The sequence below is a fragment of the Elaeis guineensis genome, chromosome 2, assembly GCF_000442705.2.
Source record: "Elaeis guineensis isolate ETL-2024a chromosome 2, EG11, whole genome shotgun sequence".
In the NCBI taxonomy this organism is placed as follows: domain Eukaryota; kingdom Viridiplantae; phylum Streptophyta; class Magnoliopsida; order Arecales; family Arecaceae; genus Elaeis; species Elaeis guineensis.
Window position 1 is genome coordinate 14,282,057 of NC_025994.2, and position 14,047 is coordinate 14,296,103.

At 39.0% G+C, this 14,047-nt stretch overlaps 1 protein-coding gene across 1 annotated transcript; it reads right to left on the reverse strand.

The window, feature by feature from the left end:
- Positions 1-4,394: 4,394 nt before the first annotated feature.
- LOC140855220 (uncharacterized) lies at positions 4,395-6,358 on the reverse strand. The gene is made up of 3 exons (XM_073251098.1): positions 6,287-6,358; positions 5,301-5,849; positions 4,395-5,213 (listed from the first exon to the last, which is right to left on the reverse strand). Exons 1-3 carry the CDS (start codon positions 6,356-6,358, stop codon positions 4,395-4,397), a joined length of 1,440 nt encoding a protein of 479 aa, XP_073107199.1.
- Between the last annotated feature and the right edge of the window lie 7,689 nt (positions 6,359-14,047).

Consider the following 14,047-nt stretch of genomic DNA (forward strand, 5'->3'; position numbering starts at 1 on the left):
AAACCATAGTTGTTTCAATACATATTTCATAATATAAAAGTCAACTAGTTAACATCATTACATGGCCCAAATGATAGATCCTAGAAAGAACAACAGACATGACTAACAACAAGGATCTAGTAGAACACATGACTCTATGGATCAGAATCAGATGTATCAGAGATGGGGTGGAGAGATGATGGATCACGACCAAGAGCTCGTCCTCTACCCCGTCTGCCTCTGCCACGAGTGGAGGTGCTGGCACGAGTAGGTGGGCGAGATGATCCTGAAGGCTGAGAACGTTCAGAGATCAAAGACTGGACTGCAAGAGAGAGCCTGATAGAATCAAGAACGTTCAAAGCTCTCGAAACAGACTGAAGCAGTACAGTGAACTGTGTAGAAGCATGCTCACTTGAGCCTCTGATCTCTCTCCTCAAGAAATCAAAACCACCCTCCAAAATACCTCTGAGTCTGCCAGCCTCCGCAGTTAGGTCTGTGACCTCAATAGTGCACTCCTGTGGCTGAGGATGGGCCAAAGCTAAGACTTGCCCCTGCAAGTCAAGTACTCTCCCAGTCAGTCTCAAAATTCAATCCTCGAGCTGCTGAATCCGAACAGACTGATCTGAGATCATCTGAAATACAGTGAAGATATGGGGGATCAAGGTCTGATCAGATGTATCTAATGATGTGGATCCCGGTGCAAATGTAGAAGTGCTCCACTGACGAGAAAGCAAGGAAGCCACACGTTGAGAAATCTGCTCAATCTGATCATCAGCCAATCTGTACTCTGAGGGAGGTGCTCTGCTGTCTGGCTGCTGAACTGGTGTGTACCTCCTGGTGGACTCTGAAGGGCCAGCCTCTGGATCTGAAACAAACTGGATGTCTGGAGATGCTGCCCTGAAGTCATGAAGAGGTGATGAGGGACCTTCTTCCTCAACTCTGTCTGCAACTCTATCCTCAGCTCTCTCCTCAGCTCTTTTTTCTGTACCTTTGATCCAACCACCATCAATTCTAGTGAATCTCATGCGGTGCAGAGTGTGTTAGTTGATGGTGTCTGCGTGAGAAAGCTTAGCAGATGCCTCCCCCTCAAAACTGACTCCAAACCTCCTGAAAACCAGTGTGAGGACCATACCAAAAGGCAGATGTGCCTTGGATCTATTCAGTGTTTCTCTCATGGCCTCAATCATTAAAGCAGGGAGGTTTAAGGGGGTTTGAGTGATCACATGAAACATTATACAAATGTCTCGACCAGAAATGAGATCATGCCTACCACTCCTCGGAAAGAAAAGCTTTGTCACTAATTGATGTAGAATTCTCATTTCAATTGATAAGATTTTGGCTTCTAATTTATTTAGACTTTCCGAGTAGGTTCCTCCTAAAATTACATTGATCCCTTCTTGATGTGCCCAGGCCTAAATAACTATCTTGTGTAAGTAAGAATAAAGATTGGAGCATAAAAAAAAGAGAAAAAAAATAAAAGAAACCTTTGAAATCTGATTGATAAGAAAATCGCCACAATCAGATCACAAAGGGGTAGAACGCCACACTCAAGAAAAGAAGAATGTGAGTGATAAGTTCTAGGGTTCATAACTCGCCACTAACACACAGGGGTTAGATAAGAGAAATCAGCAACACTCATTTTCATTCATTGAAATCTGAATTGAATACATAGATCGCCTCCCTTTATATAGATAAGAGAGGGAACATGAGACATTCAGTAAATGGAAGGAAATAACAGAATTTGACTATCATAGAAATGATGATGGCTATATCTTGCTACAAAGGAAATAATAGTGGCCGTATCTTGCTACTATGGAAATGATGGTGGCTGGAGATCATGGTGAATTAGGAAGAACAAAATAACTTTGGCTGCATCCTGCTACTATAGAAATGATGGTGGCTAGAGATCATGGTGAATTAGGAAGAACAAAACAACCTTGATTGCGTCTTGCTATTATGGAAATGATGGTGGCTGGAGATCATGATGAATTAGGAAGAACATAACAAGCTTCTAAACTCGGCTCTTTTTCCAAGCAATAATTTTTTTCAAATTCCTGCCAAATCTGATTCGCACCATATCATCCTTCTACGCACGTGAGTAAAATCATTAATTTGGCTCTTGGATCCATATATGGCATGTGATCATCTCTTTTTTCATGATGGTGCATATCATTTCTCCCTTGTTGAGTAGGATTTGTCCTCAAATCCAAGTCTTCCTCATCATCCAAACTATCCTCCAAGTAAGGAGAAAGATCTCGAACATTGAATGTAGCGGACACATGGTAGTCATCAGGCAATTCAATCTTGTAAGCATTGTCATTCACTTTCTCAACAACTCAAAATGGACCATCAGCACGCGGCATGAGCTTAGATTTTCTTTGGTTTGGAAATTGTTCTTTGCGAAGATGTATCCAAACAAGATCACCTGGAGCCAAGCGAACTTGTTTTCTTCCTCTGTTGGCTGTCTTCTCATAAGCCGCATTCTTCCTCTCAATCTGCTCCTTGATGTTCTTATGCATGGACTTAACCAACTCAGCTTTCTTCTTTCCATCCATACAAACTCTTTCGCTGATTGGAAGTGGTGCCAAATCAAGTGGGGTGATAGGATTAAACCCATAAACCACTTCAAAAGGAGAATGCTTAGTAGTGCTATGAATACTACGATTGTAAGCAAACTCAACATAAGCCAAACACTCATCCCAATTCTTCATATTCTTGTTAACAACAGTGCGAAGCAAAGAAGAGAGGGTACGATTTACCACTTCGGTCTGACCATCGGTTTGCGGATGACAAGTCGTGCTGAAGAGCAATCTAGTACCAAGCTTCTTCCACAAGGTCTTCCAAAAGTAACTCAAGAACTTGACATCTCGATCAGACACAATGCTCTTTGGTACACCATGCAGACGTACTATCTCTTTGAAAAATAATTCTGCAACATGTGAAGCATCATCGGTTCTGTGGCATGGCACGAAATGAGACATTTTTGAGAATCGATCCACAACCACCAAAATCGAATCCTTCCCCCTTTGTGTTCTTGGCAGCCCAAGCACAAAATCCATACTCAAATCTACCCATGGTTGATCTGGTACAGGTAGCGGCATATACAACCCTTGTGAAGTCTCTTTGCTCTTTGCCTTTTTACAGGTAACGCACCTCTCAATGACGTGATGCACATCACGAATCATAGCTGGCCAATAAAAGTGCTCTTTCACCATCTCTAATGTTTTCTTCTCTCCAAAATGACCCGCCAATCCGCCACCATGAGCTTCTCTCACCAAAAGCTCTCGAATAGAACTGTTAGGAATGCACAGCCGACCTGACTTAAACAAGTATCCGTCATGCCTGTAATAGCCATTTACAGCTCCTTTCTCGCACTCTTCATAAATATTTGCAAATTTTGGATCGTCCTTGTATCGATCTATAATCAACTCAAATCCCATTAGTTTAGCATTAAGCAATGAAATCAAAGCATACCTCCTGGAAAGTGCATCAGCCACGATATTGACATTTCTTTTTTTGTATTTGATCACATAAGGAAAGGTTTCCAAGAATTCCATCCACTTGGCATGTCTACGATTCAGCTTGCTTTGTCCTTTTAAGTGTTTCAAAGACTCATGATCAGTATGGATGACGAACTCCTTTGGCAATAAATAATGTTGCCAAGTCTCCAAAGCCCGAATCAGAGCGTAGAACTCCTTGTCATAGACAGAGTAGCTCAAGCTTGCACCATTCAACTTCTCACTGAAATATGCTATGGGACGCCCTTCTTGCATCAGAACAGCTCCAATGCCCACACCGGAGGCATCACATTCTACCTCAAAAGTCTTGAAAAAATCGGGTAGAGCTAGAATGGGTGCTGAACTCAACTTCTCCTTGATCAACTCGAAGCTCCTTTGGGCTGCTTCAGTCCATTTGAATTCTCCTCCTTTCTTGATGCATTCAGTGATAGGAGCAAGAATAGTACTGAAGTTCCTCACAAACCTCCGATAAAAGGATGCTAGACCATGAAAACTCCTCACTTCAGATACATTAGTAGGAACAGGCCACTCCTTGATCGCTTTCACCTTTTCCTCATCAACTTCCACTCCATGTTGTGACACAACATAGCCAAGAAAGACTATGCGATCCTGACAAAAATGACACTTTTTGAGGTTGCCATATAGCTTCTCTTGTCGCAGAACCTCAAAAACACTCCTGAGGTGCTCCATATGCTCTTCCTGATTTCTGCTAAAAATTAGAATATCATCAAAATATACAACCACAAAATCACCAATAAACTTACGCAGCACATGATTCATCAATCTCATGAATATGCTAGGTGCGTTGGACAAGCCAAATGGCATGACCGTCCACTCATACAATCCGAACTTGGTCTTGAATGCGGTTTTCCATTCATCACCTTCCTTCATGCGAATCTAATGGTATCCGCTCCTAAGGTCTATTTTTGAGAAGACCTTAGCTCCATGCAACTGATCAAGCATATCATCCAGTCGCGGGATTGGATAGCGATATTTTATTGTGATCTTGTTTATCGCCCTACTATCCACGCACATCCGCATAGATCCATCCTTCTTTGGTACCAACAGAGCTGGTACTGAACATGGGCTCATAGACTCCCTCACATAACCCTTCTCCAAAAAATCCGCAACTTGCCGCTGCAACTCCTTGGCCTCCTCGGGATTGCATCTATAGGCTGGTCTATTTGGTAGGGCAAACCCTGGAATGAGATCAATCTGATGCTCGATCCCTCTGATTGGTGGCAATCCTTTTGGTAATTCTTCCGGAAACACATCTATAAATTCCTTCAAGATCTCCTTCATTTGCGGTGGAAGGGAGACTTCTTCACTTGGAACCTGCTTAGCTACAAGAACAAAAATAAGTTCATGGTTAGTCAAAACTCGCTTCACTTCCCCCTTGTTGGCAAATAGATTCTCTTTCTTGCCCTTTTCAATCACAAGCTGATCCTTCTGGACCTGTTGCGGGCTAAGTGGTGCCAACACTATGTTCTTCCCATTCTTGGAAAATGAATAGGTATTTTTGAAGCCGTCATGAATAGCTCTCCGATCGTACTGCCAAGGCCTTCCCAAAAGAAGATGGCTGGCTTTCATAGGAACCACATCACAAACAACCTCATCTTTGTAGGACTTGCCAATAGAGAAAGGTACTACAACCTGCTTTGTAACCTTCACATCACCATCGTCAGTAAGCCATTGCAATCTATAAGGACGGGGATGCTTCATAGTCATAAAATTAAGTTTTTCTACCAAAATAGTAGAAGCCACATTGGTACAGCTACCTCCATCAATGATAACACCACATACCTTATCATGGATGGTGCACCTGGTATGGAAGATATTTTCGTGCTGCTCATCATCTACTTTGGCTTGTAGGTTCAGGTTGCGACGAATAACCACCAGCTCTCCTTCATCTGCAAACTCCACATAATCTTCTTTTACCTCTTCCAAAATAGCCTCATCTTCACTTTCAATTTCTTCTTGTGACTCTCGAATGAACATCACCCTCTTGTTTGGACATTCAGAGGCTATATGACCGTAACCAAGACATTTGAAATATTTGATATCTCGACTTCGTCTGGAAGGTTGTGAATTTTTCACCTCTTTTTCTTTGGCCGTATCTGTGACTCGCTTGCTAGAATCACCTTTTTCTACTTGTTTTGGCACCGTCTTAGGGACGGACCATGGTGATAAGGAAGATGAGTTGGTAGTCTTACTTGGCTTACTTGCACCACGCTTGCGCTGTCTCTCCACCTTAACAGCAAGTTTGATCACATCGTCAAGGAACACATAAGATTGTAACTCCACCGTATCAGCAATCTCCTTATTCAAGCCTCCTAAGAACCTTGCAATGGTCTGTTCTTGAGGTTCTCATAAATCGCATCTCATCATCAGCATCTCAAATTCTTTGACATAATCCTCAACACACATCCCCCCTTGTCTCAAGCTTTGTAACTTGATGTACAGCTCCTGCTTATAATATTGAAGAACAAATCGCTTCTCCATGATCCACTTCATAAGCCTCCAGTTCCGGATCTCCTCTTCTCCATCCCTCCTACGCTGAGCTTTCACATTCTCCCACCAAAGATTAACATAATCAGTGAATTCAAGGGCAGCAAGTTTACATTTTTTTACCTCAGAATAATCTTGACATTCAAAGACCTTCTCCACACGTTGCACCCATTCCAGATATTCTTCGGGTGAGCTGGTTCCTTTAAAGGATGGGATCCTCATCTTAATATTGTCTCCCAAACTCCTTTGCTGCCGCCTTTGCCATGGATGTTCCTCCACACCATCATCATCTCTGAGTTCATCATACTCCTCTTCATCATTGCGATCAACTCATCGTGGTGCTGGATGGCCATGCCGCTGTGGTGGTGGGGGAAGTGTTGCCAACCGCTCAAACGCTTGTGTTAGATGATTGAGTTGCTCCATCATCTCTTCTTGACGCCGTTGGAGCCCCATAATCTGAGCTTGTTCCAAACTCATGCCTCTAGGAATGACATGGGCCTCATCTCCTCCAGACATGATTTGGATGTCAAACACTCCCTCAGGCTCTAATACCAAACTGATGTGCCCAGGCCTAAATAACTATCTTGTGTAGGTAAGAATAAAGATTGGAGCATAAGAAAAAGAGAAAAAAAATAAAAGAAACCTTTGAAATCTGATTGATAAGAAAATTGCCACAATCAGATCACAAAGGGGTAGAACGCCACACTCAAGAAAAGAAGAATATGAGTGATAAGTTCTAAGGTTTATAACTCGCCACTAACACACAGGGGTTAGATAAGAGAAATCAGCAACACTCATTTTCATTCATTGAAATCTGAATTGAATACATAGATCGCCTCCCTTTATATAGATAAGAGAGGGAACATAAGACATTCAGTAAATGGAAGGAAATAACAGAATTTGACTATCATAGAAATGATGATGGCTATATCTTGCTACAAAGAAAATAATAGTGGCCGTATCTTGCTACTATGAAAATGATGGTGGCTGGAGATCATGGTGAATTAGGAAGAACAAAATAACTTTGGCTGCATCCTGCTACTATAGAAATGATGGTGGCTAGAGATCATGGTGAATTAGGAAGAACAAAACAACCTTGATTGCGTCTTGCTATTATGAAAATGATGGTGGCTGGAGATCATAGTGAATTAGGAAGAACATAACAAGCTTCTAAACTCGGCTCTTTTTTCAAGCAATAATTTTTTTCAAATTCCTGCCAAATCTGATTCGCACCATATCATCCTTCTACGCACGTGAGTAAAATCATTAATTTGGCTCTTGGATCCATATATGGCATGTGATCATCTCTTTTTTCATGATGGTGCACATCACTTCTTCCTTCACTGGGAGTTCCATGTTAGAATATCCCTCACAGGGCAAATGCAGAATCTCTCCCAAAATAATAAGATCTAAGCAGATATCAATTCCCTTAACAGTAGAAGTTACTGTTCCATTGCCATAGTGCAGATTTAGATAAAACTCTCTAACCAAGTCTACATATGTAACTTCCTTGAGAGAACAGTAAAATCCCCAACCCTGATTTTTTATCTTTGAACCAAAGGAGAAACCCTCTTTTTCAAAAAACCTGAAGTCCACATTCTTGCCGGTTTCTACCTTTCTGTCAGAGAGAGAAATTTTGCTAGGGCTAAGAGAAGACTGAGAGGGACCTGGTGCAGACGCTGAAGCTGGAATGGGAGCAGAGGAGGTCAGAGAAGCTTGTCTTTTTCTGCGGACGCCTTCTTCCAGCGCACGGACTGATTTCCTTCTTTGAGGGAGTTTCATCTTTGGGGCCATTCTCACCACAAAAGCAGGCAGGGAGACTCGGAAGATCAAATGGGTGAGGAGAAGGAAGGTTACTAGAGGATGGAAAGAGATTTTGGCGGAGAGAAATGATGATTTTGAGAAGAATGGTGGAAGCTAGGGCACGCTCCAACCACTTCAATCAAGGGAGAAAGATGCGAGAAGCTCCTTTCCCAAGGGGTGATTTGAGGTGGAGATGTGAAGGGAGAATGATCTTTGGGCTAAATCCTTGGTTTTAGAGAGAACGAAAATGAGGACGACGAGTCTTGGAGGGAGGAAGATGAAGAAGAAGAAGGGGTCGGCTCATGAACGGGCTTTAAGTTAAAAAGAAAAGAGCCTGCGGGAAGTTTGCCAAGAATTTCAAGTATGCCATTGCGTCGACCCTAAGGGGTCGACTCATGAATCACAAAAATTCAGAAAAAATATGAATAAATTTCGAAAAAATTTAACATTTTGGGAGAAAAAATTTTGCTCAATGACAAGTTGTGAGAATAATAATCTTGAGCTTTTAGGTCCAAGAGAGATGATGAAAATTGAGCTCAAAGAAATTTTGACATCGATTTCTTGAAATTGAAGAAACATTTAGGCAAAAGGATCAAGAATTCCTAGATTTCTTCTAATTTTACAGAATCTATCCTCACTAAGGGCCTTTGTAAAGATATCAGCTAATTGATTTTCAGTGCAAATAAATTCAAGAATTATATTTTTGTTTTGAACATGTTCTCTTATAAAATGATGTCTTATTTCAATATGTTTAACCTTGAATGTTGAATTGGATTTTTAGTTAGATTTATGGCACTAGTGTTGTCACATCTTATGGGTGTTTCATTAAGTTTGATACCAAAGTCTTCGAGTTGCTGCTTAATCCACAAGATTTGAGCACAACAACTTTCGGCTGCAATGTATTCGGCCTCAGCTGTAGACAGTGCTACCGAATTTTATTTCTTGCTAAACCAGGAGATTAGGTTAACTTCAAGAAATTGGCAAGTTTCACTAGTGCTCTTTCTGTCTAATCTACATCCTGCAAAATCAGCATCTGAATATCCTAATAAATCAATTAGTGAGTCCTTAGAGTACCATAATTCTAGAGTTTGAGTACCATTTAAATATCTAAGGATTCTTTTAACAGCATTCAAGTGAGACTCTTTAGGATTAGATTGAAATCTAGCACACAAACAAACACTAAATATGATATCAGGCCTACTTGCAGTTAAATATAATAGAGAGCTAATCATACCTCTATAATACTTTAAGTCTACACATTTACCTTCATCATCCTTGTCAAGCTTACATGAGGGGCTCATAGGTGTGCCAATTGGTTTGGAGTTCTCCATTCCAAATCTTTTGAGTAATTCCTTGGTGTACTTGCTTTGGGTGATGAAGATTCTCTCTTTTGTTTGTTTGATTTGAAGTCCGAGGAAGAAAGTAAGTTCTTCCATCATGCTCATCTCGAACTCCCCCTGCATGAGCTTAGCAAAGTCTTGACAAAGAGATTTATTAGTAGACCCAAAAATTATGTCATCAACATAAATTTGTATAATTAACATATCATTTTGATTTCTTTTAATAAAGAGGGTTGTGTCTACATTACCTCTTGAAAAACCATTATTTAGTAAGAATTTGCTTAGCCTATCATACCAAGCCCTAGGTGCTTGTTTTAATCCATATAGAGCTTTATTTAATTTAAAAACATGATTAGGAAAAGCATGATTTTCAAATCCTGGGGGTTGTTCTACATAGACTTCTTCAGCAATATATCCATTCAAAAATGTACTTTTGACATCTATTTGAAATAATTTGAATTTCATAAAGCAAGCATATGCAAGTAGAAGTCTAATGGCCTCTAATCTAGCAACAGGTGCAAAGATCTCATCAAAATCAATTCCTTCTTCTTGATTATAACCTTTAGCAACCAATCTTGCTTTATTTCTTATTACATTTCTATGTTCATCTAATTTATTCCTAAAGACCTATTTTGTGCCAATTATTGAATAATTTTTAGGTCTTGAAACTAAAGTCTATACATTATTTCTTTCAAATTGATTAAGTTCCTCTTGCATTGCATTAATCCAATTATAATCATTTTCAGCTTCTTCAATAATTTTTGGTTCAAGATGAGATACAAAAGCACAATGATTAAATACTTCTCTAAGTGAAGAACGAGTTTTTACCCCATACATAGGATCACCAATAATTATCTCTTTAGGGTGATTGTGAACATACCTCCATTCTTTGGGTAGGTCATTTGTACCTTGAGGTTGTTCTTGATGTTCTTCACCTCCCTCATCCTGTTTGTCTTCATGTTCCTTATCCTCTTGAATTGTTGAATCTTTCAGAGTGATCTCCTTCATTCCTTCTATAAGAGGATCTGCATCATCAACACCTTCATTCTTCCTTGAAGAAAGATCGTTAGATTCATCAAAGACAACATGTATGGACTCCTCTACTACTAAAGTTCTTTTGTTAAAAACTCTAAAAGCTTTACTAGTGGAGGAGTAATCAAGAAAGATTGCTTCATCCGATTTTGCATCAAATTTTTCAAGTCTTTCTTTACCATTATTTAACACAAAACATCGGCAACCAAAAATATGAAAATAAGCAATATTAGGTTTTCTTTGTTTCCAAAGCTCATAGGAGGTTTTCTTTAAAATTTGTCTAATCAAAGCACGATTTAAAATGTAACATGCTGTGTTGATTGCTTCCACCCAAAAATATCTTGGAAGGTTGCTTTCACAAAGCATGGTACGGGTCATTTCTTCTAAGGTTCTATTTTTCCTTTCTACTACCCCATTTTGTTGGGGTGTCCTAGGAGCAGAGAAGTTATGGCTAATTCCCTTTTCATCACAAAAGTTTTCAAAGTCTTGATTTTCAAATTCAGTTCCATGATCGCTTCGAATGTTTTGAATTGAAAATCCTTTCTCATTAGTGACTTTTCGATAAAATTTAGTGAAAACATGAAAAGTTTCATCTTTGTGTGCTAAAAAAAAAAATCTAAGTAAAACGAGAGTAATCATCTATAATTACAAAATCATATCGTTTTCCTCCTAGACTAGTGGTTCTAGTAGGTCCAAATAAGTCCATATGCAAAAGCTCCAAAGGTCTAGAGGTTGAAATAATATTTTTGGATTTAAATGAAATTCTTGTTTGTTTACCTAGTTGACATGCATCACAAATTCTATCCTTTTCAAAATTTAGTTTTGGCAAACCGAGAACTAATTCTTTCTTAATTAATTTTGAAAGAGAATGCATGCTAATGTGTGCAAGTCTGCGATGCCAAATCCAACTAGTCTCATTAACTTTAGCATTCAAGGATACTAGGCATTGCATGTTTATTTTGGCTAAATCATTTAAATCTACCATATAAACATTACCATGTCTATGTCCAATAAATTTAATGCCATCATTAATAGGACTAGTTACAATGCAAACAGACGATTCAAAAATAACTTTATATCCTTTATCACAAAATTGACTAATACTTAGTAAATTATGCTTTAAACCATCAACTAACAAAATATTTTCAATGTATTTGGAGGGAGTGATACCAATGTTACCTATACCGATGATCTTTCTTTTGCCATTATCTCCAAAGGTGACCATCCCTCCATCCTTAGCATCAACAGTGATGAATTGGGATTCATCACCAGTCATGTGTCTCGAGCATCCACTGTCAAGATACCATTTCCTGTTTCCTTCTTGGGATGCTAGATACACCTGCAAGTAAAAGTCAAGTTTTTGTTTTAGGTACCTAAGCTTTCTTGGGTCCTTTTTGGTTAGTCATAATGGTTCCTTTTGGAACCCATATTTTCTTTATAGTTGAGTTTGCAGACTTGTTAGAGAAGCAAGTGTATGACTTATGTCCTACTCTACCACATTTAAATCAAGTAATATTAGAAGACTTGTTATTTAAAGAGTTTACATAAATATTTTTCAGATATTTTTATTTCTTCAAGGGGTTATAGCCAAGTCCAGCCTTATCATACACGATTTTTTGATTATCAAGAATCATATTGAGTTTATTTGAACTCAAGGTGAACTTTTCTACTATTGGTTTTAGCTTGGCAATTTCATTCTTTAAGCTTTGATTTTCTTGAAGCAGGGTGGATTTCTCAATTGAAATGTTTTCAGTTTGTTTCAATAAAGATTGATTTTTCAATTTTAGCTCTTTGTTCTTCATTCCTAGTTTCTTTAATTCATCAACTAAATCATAGAAAGCTTCATGTAATTCTTCAAATGTAAAGTCACTAGGAGTTTCAGAAATTACCTCATTTTCGTGTGCCATAAGGCACAGGTTGGTTTGTTCGGTTGAGTTTTTCTCATCGGAGCTTGAGTCATCACTCGCACTCCAAGTGGCCATCATGGCTTTCTTCTTGTACTTTTTGGGACCTTTCTTCAGTTGTGGGCATTCGGATTTGAAGTGTCCCGGTTTCTTGCATTCGTAGCAGATAAGGGGTTGGTCTTTTTCTTTTTCTTTGCTCTGTTCTCCTTTTGTGAATGACCTCTTCCTCATCCCCTATTTTCTTTTTCTCAAAAATTTTTTGAATCTTCGGGTAATGAGTGCCATCTCTTCATCATGTTCTTCATCTTCAGTGTCATCAGTTTCTTCATCTGGTGGAGCTGTGGATTTGAGGGCAATGGTTCTTTTCTTTTTGACTTCTTCCTCTTGATGTTGCTTCATGCTCAGCTCATGAGTCATCAATGATCCTAGAAGCTCTTCCAAGGGTAGAATGTTCAAGTCCTTAGCTTCTTGGATGGCAGTCACTTTGGCTTCCCAAGTTCTTGGTAGGGACCTGAGAATCTTTCTTACAAGCTCACTATTAGTATAGGACATACCAAGACTCTTTAAACCATTAATAATATCAGTAAAGCGAGTAAACATTCCGGTTATGGACTCATCATGCTCCATTTTAAACAATTCATATTTATGCACAAGCATGTTGATTTTAGACTCCTTTACTTGATTGGTTCCCTCATGGGTTACTTCTAACCTATCCCATATTTCTTTAGCAGATGAGCAAGTAGAAATGTGATTAAATTCATTTGCATCAAGAGCACAATAAAGAACATTCATTGCTTTAGCATTTAATTGGGCCATCTTCTTATCAACCTCATCCCATTCTTTCTCGAGTTTGGTTGATTCCTCACCATCTATAATTTTAATGGGTGTGTGAGGATCGTTCACTATGATACTCCACATATCATAGTTGAGTGCTTGAATAAATATTTTCATCCGAGCTTTCCAATAGGTGTAATTAGACCCATTGAAAAGTGGAGGTCGGTTGGTGGATTACCCCTCGGCTAGAGAAGTGCTGACATGAGTTGCCATAGATCTTTTGCTCTTTGATTGTTTAGATCAAAGAAGGGCTAGAGCACCGGGCTCTGATACCACTTGTTGTCCAGCTATGCAACCCAAGAGGGGAGGTGAATTAGGTTTCTAAAAATTTTAAGCTTAACTAATGACTTATGAGAAATGTTTGACAAAGCTAAATAGATAGAGTGAGTAGAATTAATTCAAGGCTGATAGCAAGAGCAAGAATGCAAGAAAATAATGAAGAGATAAAGAAGAGCAATTAGACACACACCAAACACAAAGATTTATAGTGGTTCGGTGCCAACCTTACACCTACATCCACTCCCCAAGCTCCTACTTGGAAATTTCAATCCACTAATCTTGTATTCAACCTGAATACAAACATCGGAAACTCCGACTCTAGCTATCTCAATCTAGACCACTTGTTTCATGGGTACAAGCCAACCCAATACACTCCGATTCTAGGTTTGGATCAACCTTCCCTTGTTTTGGAACCCTTCCAAAATAAAATCAATCACTCAAACTGAGTATAACAATTTATAGCACAAATAAGTACAAAGAAAGCTCCTTCAATGAGCGAATATAACTTTAAATACACTTTACTCAAGAGAAGAAGACCCTTTTTGGATTTCCTCAAGGTGGATGGAGACTTGAATGTGCACTTAAGGAGTTGGTGAGCTTGGATTAAAGGCTTCTTGAATGCTTTGAGTGAGCTTCTGCTTAGGGCTGAAAAGTTTGCTTGAAATCCCTTTTTCAAAATCTCTCTTCTTGATTCTTCTTCTTTTCTTCTTTATATTCTTCTTATTGATTTCCACCTTTTTGTTCCTTTTATAGCTTTAAAAAATAGTGGAAAATATTTTAGACTGAAAAAGAGCCGTTAGACCACAATAAATGAGCATTAAAAGTACTTAAAATGGGTTAAAAACTAACC